The sequence below is a fragment of the Macaca nemestrina genome, chromosome 10, assembly GCF_043159975.1.
Source record: "Macaca nemestrina isolate mMacNem1 chromosome 10, mMacNem.hap1, whole genome shotgun sequence".
Lineage (NCBI taxonomy): Eukaryota > Metazoa > Chordata > Mammalia > Primates > Cercopithecidae > Macaca > Macaca nemestrina.
Window position 1 is genome coordinate 116,902,389 of NC_092134.1, and position 14,141 is coordinate 116,916,529.

The window sequence follows — 14,141 nt, forward strand, 5'->3', positions numbered from 1 at the left end:
TTCAACTTTCACTCTATGAAGATTTAAATGATTCTTTATTTCAATAAACTTTAACAAACAATATATAATAAAAGCTCATTCAAAGATCATAGGCAGACTTCTTCCCTGTTGTATTTTAGTTGGGGAGATAAAGGCAAAAAGAGGAAATGTAAGCTATCTTACAGTCATTCTGAGAACCTCTGCTTTCATGCTATACTTTCCCAGCTAAAAGTTACTAATTTACGAAGTTCAGATACTGAAACTTAAAAATCAAGATCCATATATTAGGATGTCCTGCTGTCACACTGGTGGTGGCCCATTGTGTCGGAGTCTGGTAAATGGCCACAAGATATGTTCTAGAGACGTCCATGAGTCCTCTTGCTGTGTGGGAGCAGCATCCACAGACTTCTGGAAAAATCGGCCTGTGAGGAAGCTCATCAAAGCTGCAAACAGTACAATGAATGCAATAGAAAGCCAGAGGGCCTTATTAGCCTTTCTGATGGAGGACTTGAGATTTGTTGCCCAGGAAGCTATTGTGTCATAACTATAAGGAAAACACAAACAGAATTTGATAATTGGTAATTTGTCATTAGAAACATTCCTTTTGCTAACACCACCAATCAGGTGATCTGTCCTCCATACCCACAGAACTGCCTTTTAATCTGCATATTATGATTTATCATTTTAGTTTTGGAAACAATTTGCCTCCCACCCTTTGTAACTATTAGGATTAAAGAAATGATGTGCTATGATGAGAATCTGAAAATTACGTGATGTGGGCATATCTTCTAACAAGTACATACAAGTATCTCATTCTTTCAGTAAGGTAAGGCAACATACTCCTACAGTGGAAACAAAATGTTCTTTGCTGGGTAGAGTGGATGTCTGTGTATGTACTTATGTGTGTGTACAGTAGTCCCCCTTTGTTCTTGTGGGATAGGCTCCAAGACTGCCAATGGATGCCTGAAGCCGAAAATAGTACTAAACCTAGCATATACTGTTTTTTCCTATGGATACATGCCTATAATAAAATTGAATTTATAAATTAAGCACAGTAAAAGATGAACAATAACATAAAATAGAATAATTTATAACAATATATTACAGTAGAAGTTATGTGAATGTAGTCTCTCTCTCAAAATAGGTAACATAGGTTCAAGGATAACTAGACATACAAAGTTTGTTGTTCGTCTGAAATATAACAATTTGGTAAGTCTCTCAGTAATTTGGTTAAGATGAATACTGTCAGCCCTGCCTCACCCTTTCCCATTCCACTGAAATGGTAGAATTTATCAAGTAGATAGCTTACACTGAAGAGAGATCCCACTTGGATGGATTAGTTTTCTTTTCAGAAAGACTTGGCTTCCTTGTCCTTTCTACTATTTCTTCTCCAGGTGGCTCTGAGTCATCTTTAGTTCTGTAAATAAATATTGTTTTTAATATTTGAAACTAAGGATAATATGCTATAATTATTCATAAAATATTGGTAAATCTTACTGTAACTCAAGAGACAAACAAATGTTCTGTTTTAGGGAAACTTGATTATCTAACTCTAAAAATCAAATCACCAGATTTATAACGTAAACCTTTTATAGAAATTTAATTAAAAATAAGTTCCTCTATTTAGAAAAATAATAAATGTGTAGAAAGTTAGAATATTAGCCAAGTATATACAAAAAGGGGAAATTTAAAAAGAACATTCTGAAGTTAGTCTCACCACTCATCATTAACCAATGTTATTACTATGATTTCTTTGTCTGCATGCATATATATATGCGCATGTTTAACCATACTTTATTAAACACTTTAATCTCAGCACTTTGGGAGGCCAAGGAAGGGGACTCCTCCCAAGGATCTCAGGATTCCAGCGATTGCTTGAGCCCTGGAGTTGGAGGCTGTAGTGAGCTATGGTTGCACCACTGCACCCCAGCCTAAGCAACAGAGTCAGACTCTTGTCTCTTAAAATATATATATATATATTCTATATACACATTTATAGATTATATACACATTTATATTGTACATTATGCATATATGTATTTATATAATACATATTTATACTCATTTTTATATACTACATAACACATTTATATTTTTTATATGTGTGCATATATTATATATAAATATATGTATAATATATATTTAAGAGAGAGTGACTCTGTTGCTATACTGGAGTACAGTATATATAAATATATACTATATATAGACATATTTATATATAATATATACATACACATTTACATATATAATATGTTCACATATTAATATATACTATTCAAAGCTTATAATATAGAATATATATTATATGTGTATATGTAGTATATATTATGTATAAAAATATGTATATATTATATATGTATAATATTCATAGGTATATATATATTTTATATATGGGTATGTACATACACCTGTGTGTGTGTGCGTGTGTGTATGTGTATATATAAAACAAATGTGGACACCATATTTCTTCCTTTTAAATTTGATTGTATTTAACATTAGTAAAAATCTTTTCTCATTATTATTGAATGTATTCCTTTCTCTGTATGATTTCCAGTCAGTGCTAACTTGGAGTAACATCAGAGTTTATTTTTTTCTCTGAAAATCTTAATAATTTAAAAAGTGTTTTTGAAAATATTCTCAATGTAAAACGAGTTAAAATAAAAGGTTAGTTAAAATAAATTAGTATTCAGTGAACTGGGAAATAGCAATTGATTGACTGCATTTTAAATCAAATCATATTAAGAGGTGTTCCTCCACCTAAGCAAAACGTAATTGTTCCACTATATTTGCTGATGAGTTCCGAGTTGGATTTGAATTTTGAAATCTCAAGCTCATAATACCCTGAGAATTGCCAAAGGGAAATGTGTCTCAAAGATCTTTTTTTTTTTCATTCAAACATCTATAGGAAATAAATATGATAGACTTTAGTTTTTAAAGAAAACAAGACCCAAAAGCCAGGATAAATTGCATTTCTATAAGATTCTCAAGGTTTCAGTCTTTTGTTTACAAAGACTTCTCAGTGGAAATCATACCATACTAACAAAAAGCAAAAACTAGATAATCTTTTGAAGGAGACTCTTGAACTGATTTTTTTTTTTCCCAACCAGCTCAAAAAAGATTCATTATGTTAACTCTAAATCTGAAAAGAGTTGTAACACATGCAGTAGGCAACCAGGACTTTAAGGAAAAAAAAAAAGAAACCAAAACAGATTATCTGAAGTTTGCACCATGTCATGCTCATCTTTATATTCCTTAGAATTAGGCAGAGTATTCATCACATGGTAGGCACTCATGAAAATGTATAAAATAAGCATAAAATCATCTCCTTAAGATCCCTCACTTTAACAGATATGAAAACTGAGACCAACTAAGGTTAGGCACTTTTTCTAATGTCACCCAAGGACTTAGAGGTAGCATTTCTGCATATCCCTCCTTCTTGCCCTCTACCTTTCACTATAGGAGTATATTTGTTTAGTTTGCTAGATACAGAGACAGCAATTCAGCATTCCTCTACTCTTCATTTACATAAATGGTAGATGTACATACATGTTACATATGTGCCTATATGTTATATAATACATATGTTATATATCTCATGTTTTAAATATATATATATAAATAGATGGACATTTTACTTCTGTGGCTCTTTATTGACCTTTCCCCATTATGGACAGACACCTGGACAGGAAAAAAATTATCTTCACAAATATGGCAAATTCCAGGGTCTTTTCTAACTTAAGACCTCAAACTTTGCCATTCTGAGAGCTATGAGAGTGAATATATTACTATTCAGAAATCACATTTCTATTGTGCTTTAGTTTATAAAAGCATTTTACAATGAATTATCTTTTTAATGATACAGCATTATTGCATCTCTGTGGAATAAAAGTGATTCCCACTGTTTATGTCCCAGTTCATGTCAGATTAATAAACACACTGAGCTTCACCTACTTTAGTTCACATTTTTCTTCTTCAGCATCTGCCCAGGAATAGGTGCTAATAAATCGAGGTAATGAGGGACGGTGTTCACTCTGCTTTGACCCCAAAATACGCCTAAATAAAGATGATTATAGCCACTTGTCAAATCAAATACATCTGTCGCCATTATCAATTTATTTCCTACTGCTTAAATAAATACAAAATTATATGTCCTAATTTTTTTTTCTTGGCACATTCACAGATTTCCTATTTCATGATAAAAAACTTCATAATTATATACCAATTTACATAATTATTCTGTTTATACTTTGTACAAATCAAATATTACTATATCACTTAATTGAAGCACTCATTTAGTTTAGCCCAAGTATAAAATAGTAAGATTCCCAAAGAGGAACCATAAAATTACACTTACCAACTGCTTGACCTCCTACTGAATCGATCATTATTTTCCATCCCAGCCACCTTTAGAAGTTCAAATGTTAAAAGAAATGATAAAATATACATTTATATTTTCTGTCATATGAAAATGAATTTACCTTTGACTAAGAACACTTAGGAATTGTCTTACCATTCCTGCATTTCCAATATTTCTGGGTAAAGAGGCAATAGTCACTCTTCGAAGAGAAGGTGGCTACCAGAAGGAGGAAAGTGTACATTTAGAAAACTCTCAATAATTTATCATTGTATGCAGCACCAATGAATATCCTTGCACATGCACATCCATGCACTTGACCACTGCTGAGTTAAACAGTAGACATATCTCATAGGATCCTCTTGTGGCCAAATTGTCTTCCAGAACTATTTTACCAGTTTATATTCCACCTAACTCAATGTTGGATTATTATAATTTATGCCAATCAAACAAATATAAGATTTCTTGTTTGGGTTTGCAATTATTTGACTTCTAGTAACATTGAACGTTGCTTTTTTACGTTAAATAATCATGTGTTTATCTTCTCTGAGAACCACCTGTTTATGTTTACCACCTTTGTCTATATTAATTTTGTTTATATTGAATTTTGTCTAAATTGAATTTTCATATTTCTGGCAGAAATGTTTTATTGTTAATCCAGCCAAATCTGTTCTTCTTTTGCCACCATTGCTTCTATGCTTAGAAATATTTCTCCCAACTCAAGAGGAGATAAATATGCACCTACATGTATAGCTTTTTTGTTCATAGTTTCATTTTTTCCATTTAACACATTTAAGGATTGTCATGTTTTAATGAATGAATGTGTTTCTTGAGATTTGTACAGAAAAGCATTATGTACAGAAAAGTATTATGTGGTTCTTAAGGTTTAAATAAGTACATCAGGATACAAAATTTTTAAAAATGTAATAAATAAACTAAAGGGGTTCCATGTGAATCATTTTCTTAAACCATCATCCCTAATTTAATTTCATAGGTTAGTTGAGCATCAAGAATATGAAATCGTGGCCCAGGAAACTTGGTTTCTAATCATGCTCCTACCAATACATGATCATAACTGATCACTTAACTTCTGTGTTTCTCTTCCCTCGTCTGAAAGAGAGGGATTTGTATGGAATAATTTTAAAATCACTTATTGAAAAATTCTGTATATCTATGAAACCCTCATTTTTACACTGTGGCAAAACCTGCTGGTGACCTTTAGTATCACATTCTTCCTTCTTAGTAATAAGCCTCCCAAATACAAACTGTATTTTCCAGTCTCATTCGCAACAAAGAATGGAAGGAGAAATGTTATTTTGGACTTCTAGGGAGTGTCTTTACAGGGAGAGGGAACACTTGTCATTGCTTCTTTTTTTTTTCTTGGAATGAGATGATGTAATGATGGGGGCTTGGTGCCTGGATCTGAAGTAGCCATTTTAGACCCTGAGGCAGAAGCCAAGGGTTGAGGGTAGTGAGGCAGCAAGAAAGAAGGAGGCTGGTCCCTCAGGATCTTGTGAAGCTGCTGTGCCATTGTTGGGTTACCCACTTCCAATTTCAGTTTTGCAAAACAGAGAGAAACCATTGTTATACTGACTTTCTTCATGCTGCCAGGCACACTTAATTGATACAGAAATATAGCAGAGAGTATAAAAGCATACTTAGATAAACAAATACATCTATATGAATTAAAATCACTATTTGGTTATTTACATATAAAGGCCTGAAGCTTCGAGTAACATTTTAAAACCATCTTACAAGTGTTTGCTAGACATTTGTTAAGTGAATTGCTAATTACCTTGGAGTTTAGAGAAGCTGAACGTTTTTTAATTTGGCAGTCATCTGAAAGGAAAAACAATGGACACGTTTTAGCTATTACACATGCCATTTATGTTAAAGCAATGTTTTAATTCTTTAAAGGTAAAGGAAAATTCAGAAAATATTTATTAAGACTTTAGAGACTACCGAGCAATATAAATATCTGTTTATCATTCATTTAATGCTTCATAACAATTACAATCTTAACCAATGTAATACAGTCCTCTGTGTCACTGTGATGTCCACAATGCCTAGCTAGCACAGGGTAGGCACTACATGTGCGTCTGCTGGAGAAAGGAATCCAAAAGTACAGTTCAGAAGAGTATCAAATAAGGTTACTGTTCTAGAACAGGGAACAGATTCTCGAAATAAGAATTCTGCTCAGAAAAGTTCATATTGCTTATGTTAAATAAAACTATTGTAAGATTTATAGAAACCATATGTTATTCCCCATGGCCTCATATGTTTCTCTCTTTTCCAGTTCATCAATCAGCTTACTGTGCCAGGGTCATTCCTTCCGTGAGGAATCAAAACCATTGCTAATGGGAGCACCCATTTCAGTTATTTCTCTTTACTTTTTACATGTGGAAAAATTCGAATGTATTCTAAATAGGGGAACACTAAGGTCAACTTCATGAGTTGGATTAAATATATTCTGTCATCTCAGTAATCTAAATTGAGTTAATAAATTTTTGGTGTCGTTACCAAAGAATCCTTCATGTGCCCCAACCTGTTTTCTGACACCTTACTTTTAGCTATATAAATAACAAGAATGAGTGATTTTTCTAATATAAACTTAGCCTAAGAGTTTTACTATACTAAAGTCATAATAAGACTTAGCAAAAAAGAGGAGAACGTAGAAAAACACAACTTATACTATTTTCATAAACTTTTATTACCATCATCTTCAAGAGGATTGAAAGACCTTTCATTCTGCAGAAGAACCTGTTTCAGTTCTTCTAATTCAGCATGCTCTTTGGCATACATCCTCTTCAAGTTTTCTACATGCTGAATCATCACTTCAACTGCTTTACTGACCCGGCTTTCCTAGCAGGAGAAAAACAAGCACATTTACATTGAAAATACTACTCTGAATTAAAAGATGGCAATTAAACACATTTACCTTCACTCCATTCCTAAATCCCATTAAAATGGCAATAAATGGTTTTTTTAAAAAAAGACATGCATCTACAGGGGCAAACAGAACAGAATATGACAACAAGACTTTGAAAGCTGGATAGAAGGACTAGTGGCAAATGACTAAGATCTGGAAAAGCTGAACCCTAAAAAAGGCAATAAGAAAAGCCTAGAAGCAATCTACCTTGCACCTCAGTAAGGTTGAAGGTGGGTGTGTGAACAGAAGAAAGAGTTGAAAGTCTGTGTTTAAAAAAAAAAAAAAAAATTAGGTCCAGAGATCCCCTTCCTTGCTCTGGCCAGCAGAGCAATTTCCCCCACTATTTTGGTGAAAGACTGTATATAGGTGGATATCTAGAGAGAGTTGACTTGAGGTTCGTGGACTGGGAAAGAACAGATAGCTGATGATGGATCAATCATGCTGAAAACAACAGATTTAAGCAAAAATCTATATGCATATTGAATATTGAGATCCAGCCTTATTCCTCCTTCCAGCTTCCAAACACTGGCAGCCAGAGTTACACCCTCAAGGCAGGCAGTTGGAAGGTTTTTCTCTGGGGATTCTAATTTTCTAAGATAAAAGTCCTATAACTAATGACATTAGGAGTACCCCCCAGTGAAACATTTGAATGTTCATAGTCCTGTGAATATTTGTGTACAAGTATCTGAGTGTCTGTTTTTAATTCTTTTGGGTACACATCTAGGAATGGAATTGCTGAGTCATATTAAAAGGTAAACTTTCTAGTTAAAAGTTAAACAAAACTAATATGTTTAACTTTTAACTATATTCTTAAACTTTTAAACATATTATTAGTAAACATATTCTACGTTTAACTATTAAGGATCCACCAAACTGTTTTCCACAGTGGCTGAACCATTTCACATCTCCCAGCAACGTACAGTGTTTGCAGTCTCCCCACATCCTCACCAACGCTATTCCTTCTTTGCTTCCTCCCTCCCTCCTTACTTCCTTCCTTCCCACCTTCCTTCCTTCCTTTCCTCTTTCACAATAGACATCCTAGTGGGTGTGAAGTGGTATCTCATTGTGGTTTTGATTTGCATTTTCCTAATACATATAAGCATCTTTTTACCTGCTTATTGACCATTTGTATATCTTCTTTGAAGAAATGTCTACTGAAGTCTTTTGCCCTTTTTTTTTTTTCCAGACAGTTTTGCTTTTGTTGCCCAGGCTGGCATGCAATGGCACGATCTTGGCTCACTGCAACCTCTGCCTCCCAAGTTCCAGCGATTCTCCTGCCTCAGTCTCCCGAGTAGCTGAGATTACAGGCGTGTGCCACCACGCCTGGCTAATTTTTGTATTTTTAATAGACAAGGTTTTGCCATGTTGGCCAGGCTGGTCTCAAACTCCTGACCTCGTGATCCGCCTGCCTTAGCCTCCCAAAGTGCTGGGATTACAGGCATGAGCCATTGCACCTGGCCACACATCCTTTCAAACCACAGTAAGACATTGGGTTTTACTCCAAGTAAAGTGAGGACCTTTAGGACACTGAACCAAAAAGTAATACAATCTAAGTTTTAAAAGGATTACTGTGGCTCCTTTATTAAGAACAGACTATGTTGGGAGGAGGGATTGGAATTGGATGGAAGCAGGGAGACCATAGAGGAACCCATTGCATTAATCTGGACAAAATAGAATGAAGGCTTAGATCAAGATGGTAACAGTCGAAAGGGAAATAAGTGGTTGAATTCTGAATATATTCTGACAATTCAGCCAATAGGGTTTCTGTAGGATTTAATGTGAAGTGAGAGAGAAAGGTGTTGAGAATTACTCCAACTCCCTCTGCCCCTATTTTGGCCTGAGCAACTAAAAGGACAGAGCTGCCCTTGAGTGAAGTAAGGAACTTATGCATGGGGTAAGATTTGGCGGGGGGACCATGAACACTTCAGTTTTGAATGTTAGGTTTGAGGTGATAAAACATCCAAGTGGGATTGTTGAGTCAGCAGTAGCATACCCTGGTCTGGAGCTCAGGGGAGTGGATTAGGCTAAACATAAGAATTTGAGAGTCCTCAGGTGACTGCACGGGATCACAGGGGGATGGCATGCACATGGAGATCAGATGCGCACGAGTGGAGTCCCGCGGCTCTTCAATATTCAGAGGTCCAGGAGAAGGGGTAGGACTGCAGGAAGCCTGGAAGGAGCAGTGCATGATGTACAGAGAAGCCAGGGGGCGTGATGTCTGGAAGTTAAGTGAGGAAAGCGTTTCCAGGAAGAGGAAGACATCAGCCATGCCAGATGAGGACTGAGAAACTGAATTTCGTAATGTGGAGGTCACTAATGACCTTGGAAAAATCTGCTTTGTGGAAGCAAAAGGCTGATTTAGATTGGGTTTGAGAGAATATGGGAGGAGGAAGACTGAACACAGTGAGTACCATTCTGTCGAGGTTTGCTGTAAATGGGAGCAGAGAAACAGGGTGGTGGCCAGAAAAGAAAGGATGAAAGGTTATTTTGTGTTTGTTTTGTGTTATTATTCCCATCTAGAAAACAACATATTATTTGTGTGCTGATAGAAATGGTTCAGTAGAGTGGAGAAAATGTAAAAGAAGAAAAGTCAGGAGAATTTGGTCCCATGACTCTGAGTAAATTACTGGGGAAGGCTCTCATCTACAGAGGGGATAGGGTTAGAGACAATGCATCTTCAGGAACAAGAGCAAGGGAGTGTGTAAGGGTTCACACGCCGGGAGGCTTTGCGGCAGTTTCCTTTGATTGTCCCAGTTTCCTCAGTGAGGTTGGAAGCAAAGCCATTACCTGTGTTTGACAGAGAATATGGGGAAAGACATGAGAGTGGTTTGAGGAGAAAGGAAAGGCTGGGAAACTGATGTTTAAGAGAGAAGGAGGGTGATTGAGGGGAAGCCCCACGGACCCACTTGAGGCTGGTGATAATGAATTCAAAGAGAAACAGGTCAGCATGGGAATGTGACATTTTCCAGCTCTGCAGGCATGAGAGGGAGAAGCAGATTTACTTGTAGATTCACCAAATGAGTAAGACAAAGCAAGAAAGGGAAAAGTGTTGAGGGGTCGTGCAAGGTAGTGAAAACTGTTTAACTGTGGAGTATAAGCTTGGCCAGGAAAGCAGGGTGGCCAACAGTAGCGTGAGGGACAGTGAAAAGGTGTGAGGGGCCAGAGATTGATACAAGAACTAAATATCTTCATAGTAGAAGAGCAACAGATAATACCTAAAACTGAAAATAAATCACTAAATGACTGCATGAGCATGTTATTTAAAAATGTGAATGCAAATACAAAACAAATAAGACAAAAGAGTTGAAAGTTGTTTCTCTGGATCATACAAAATTAGTAAGGCTTATAGAGCTGATTGACCTTTTAAAAAACTATGTGCATATATAACTTTAGTAAAAATGAAACAAAGAATAACAGTATTCTCTAGTGAGGGGTTAAAAAGGAGCTAAGTTGTAAAAATGTATAACAAATGATCAAACTAAAATTACCACCACAATTAAATTTCTCCTTAAGAAAATATATTTTAACAAGTCTGCTTAGGTATAGATTTTAAAAATTCATACCTCCCCAGGTTTGCCGACAAAGGAATTTTGGAATTCTACTTCTCTAAGGACAAGTACACACAGATGCATATACAAGGATATTTACTGTAATATTGTTTATAACAGAAAAATATCAAGAACATCCTGAAATGATTGAATACAAAGAATTGGTTAAATAATTTATGTCTACTCAACCAGTAGAATACCATAAAATGGTGATATGTGTGTATATATTTATATCACACAGAAAGTTACCTATGTTATATGATGAATAAAAAGCAGATTATAATACTATATAAGGGATTATAAACACTATATATAACACTATACATCTTGAAGAATATATCACAAAATTTTTATGATTGTCACTGGCTCATGTTATTAGATTTTTTTTACATTTTTTATTTGTACATTCTATTTTTTTCTATATTAAACACATATGTCTTATATAACAAAAGTATTTTTAAAACTTATTCCTAGAAATGAGAAATCCATAGTCTCAGGAAAAATCAATCTTTTTTGTAATTTCATTCTAACCAGAGAAATGAAGACAGGTTACCTGATTGATGGCTCCCAACATCTCAGCCCTACTGGCCACTCGTGCTGTGCACTGGCTAAGAAACTTTATACTCTTCTCCAGCTTCTTAATGATTTCCTGTGCCTGGTTGTCATCTTCACACACAGATGTTAAAGACTGTACAGAAAAGAGCATATTAAAAAATATCCAAAACAAGCATTCAGCGAGTGATTCTAACACTGACTAAGTTGCAAATGTGGATGACATTCTAGTCTCAATTATTTTGGTGGAAGATGAAAAGCAGCAGCAAAGGCCAATAATGAATATACTGATATATTATTATCTGTGTTGGGTACTGGGTAGATATATGCAGGTGATCACAAATCTTTCATGTCTATTCTTGATCCCTTTTTTCTTCCCAAATTTGCCACATCTTTCTTTCTACAGCTAATCGGATGGGCTACAATTAATTGACAATGGTAAAGAGATTATGCTTATAAAAGAGGTGAATATCATATAAGGAGCATAGGTTGGAATTTTAAGAAACGTAACCAAACATACTGGAATTAACAATGTCTCTGACAACGATGCTTGTTCTTCCATGAATGATAAGGTATGATTGGGATGGCTAGGTGAATATACATTCATTGCCTTTTGAATTTTCCTCTCAATCCTGTGCCCTTTACACAATACGATGCCCTTCCTGATAAACATCCTTCTCACCAGAGTACAGGCAGGATTAAGTGAATAACAGATTTGGAAGCAGACATGACACTGCTCATTACCTATGTGATTGTGAGCAAGTTTCTAAAACTTTCCCAAATCTAAAACAACATGAATTATAAGAGACACCATGATTTTTGTATATCATTAAGAAAGAAAAGGCTGTCAATAAAACCATTAGGCACCACCAACTATAAATTGCATCATAATTTTAGAAATGTTAAAAAAAAATTCAACCTTTCTGATTTGCTGTTTCCTCATCTGTCCCATCGGAACAATCACATATCCTCTCCAGGAATACTGTTATGAGAGGTAAGAGATGCTAACTGCTTGTTGCACATTTGGTGTTCAATGAAGGACAGCCACTTTTGAAACAGACAGATATGTATAAGTTGTAGTTAGAGAGTTGCTAACCAACTAGAATGGCAATTGTCAGACTGCAGTTTCTTAAGTGGTTTAAACCACCACCTCCAGTTGGGAAGGAAAGAGCAGATATTAATTGTTAGCAAAACAGAGTATGGTCACCCAGGATTAAACCATGAAGAAATAGAGAATCTGAACAGGCCCATAACTAGTAAGAAGATTGAATCAGTAATCAAACATCACCCAAAAAGAAAATCCATGGCTGAATGGCTTCACTAGGGAATTCTACCAAACATTTAAAGAATTAATGCCAGTCTTCATAAAACTCTTCCCAAAAATTGAAGAGGAATACTTCCAAGCTCATTCCATGAAGTCCACATTACCTTAATGCCAAAGCCAGAAAAAGACATTAAAGAAAAAAAAACTACAGACCAGTATCTCTGATAAATATTAATGTAAACATTCTCAACAAAATACTAGTAGACTGAATTCAACAGCACATAAAAAGGATTATACCCGTTCCCTTTCCGCCATCTTTCCGCGCCGCCACAATGGTGCGCATGAATGTCCTGGCTGATGCTCTCAAGAGCATCAACAATGCCGAAAAGAGAGGCAAACGCCAGGTGCTTATTAGGCCGTGCTCCAAAGTCATCGTCCGGTTTCTCACTGTGATGATGAAGCATGGTTACATTGGCGAATTTGAAATCATTGATGATCACAGAGCTGGGAAAATTGTTGTGAACCTTACAGGCAGGCTAAACAAGTGTGGAGTGATCAGCCCCAGATTTGATGTGCAACTCAAAGATCTAGAAAAATGGCAGAATAACCTGCTTCCATCCCGCCAGTTTGGTTTCATTGTACTGACAACCTCAGCTGGCATCATGGACCATGAAGCAGCAAGACGAAAACACACAGGAGGGAAAATCCTGGGATTCTTTTTCTAGGGATGTAATACATACATTTACAAATAAAATGCCTCATGGACTCTGAAAAAAAAAAAAAAAAAAAAAAAAAGGATTATACATCATGTACAAGTAGGGTTTATTTCTATATTATAAGGGTGATTTAACATATGAAAATCAATTAATATAATATACCACATTAACAAAAAGGAGGACAAAAGCCATATGGTCATTTCAACTGATGCAGAAAAAGCATGTGATAAGATTGAACACACTTTTCTGATTAAAAAACACAAAAACTAGGAATACTAACAAAAAGGTGTGAAAAACCATACAGATTATTTTTACTATGTCACTGAAGTGCTAATTAAGAAAACTAGAAATAGGGCCGGGCGCGGTGGCTCAAGCCTGTAATCCCAGCACTTTGGGAGGCCGAGACGGGTGGATCACGAGGTCAGGAGATCGAGACCATCCTGGCTAACACGGTGAAACCCCGTCTCTACTAAGAAATACAAAAAACTAGCTGGGCGAGGTGGCGGGCGCCTGTAGTCCCAGCTACTCGGGAGGCTGAGGCCGGAGAATGGCGTGAACCCGGGAGGTGGAGCTTGCAGTGAGCTGAGATCTGGCCACTGCACTCTAGCCTGGGCTACAGAGCGAGACTCCGTCTCAAAAAAAAAAAAAAAAAAAAAAAAGAGAAAACTAGAAATAGAAGAAAATGTCCTTAACCTAATAAAAGTTATATATGAAAACCCCACTACAATTATACTCAGTGGTGAAAGACTGAAAGCTTATTCCTTAAAGTCAGGAACAAGGTGAAGATGCCCACTGTCAC

The 14,141-nt window shown here is 35.8% G+C and overlaps 2 protein-coding genes across 13 annotated transcripts in view; one reads left to right on the plus strand and one right to left on the minus strand.

Moving 5' to 3' along the window:
• Positions 1-18: 18 nt before the first annotated feature.
• The window catches only part of IRAG2 (inositol 1,4,5-triphosphate receptor associated 2), a 57,434-nt gene continuing 43,311 nt past the window's right edge, over positions 19-14,141 (minus strand). For 10 of the 12 annotated variants that reach the window (XM_011759074.3, XM_011759073.3, XM_011759070.3 and 7 more), the window contains 8 exons: positions 11,364-11,498; positions 7,048-7,195; positions 6,129-6,172; positions 4,490-4,552; positions 4,334-4,383; positions 3,931-4,032; positions 1,289-1,396; positions 19-523 (listed from right to left, as the gene is read on the minus strand). In XM_011759074.3, the coding sequence (XP_011757376.2) occupies positions 280-523; positions 1,289-1,396; positions 3,931-4,032; positions 4,334-4,383; positions 4,490-4,552; positions 6,129-6,172; positions 7,048-7,195; positions 11,364-11,498 (894 nt within the window). In that variant the 3' untranslated portion in view covers positions 19-279. Of the gene's footprint in view, positions 524-1,288; positions 1,397-3,930; positions 4,033-4,333; positions 4,384-4,489; positions 4,553-6,128; positions 6,173-7,047; positions 7,196-11,363; positions 11,499-14,141 lie in introns of those variants that run through there. The other 2 variants (XM_071072037.1, XM_071072038.1) reach the window with 2 other exon arrangements.
• LOC105492128 (small ribosomal subunit protein uS8-like) lies at positions 12,929-13,377 on the plus strand. Its single transcript, XM_071072046.1, has one exon. It carries the CDS (start codon positions 12,959-12,961, stop codon positions 13,349-13,351), a length of 393 nt encoding a protein of 130 aa, XP_070928147.1. The 5' UTR covers positions 12,929-12,958; the 3' UTR covers positions 13,352-13,377.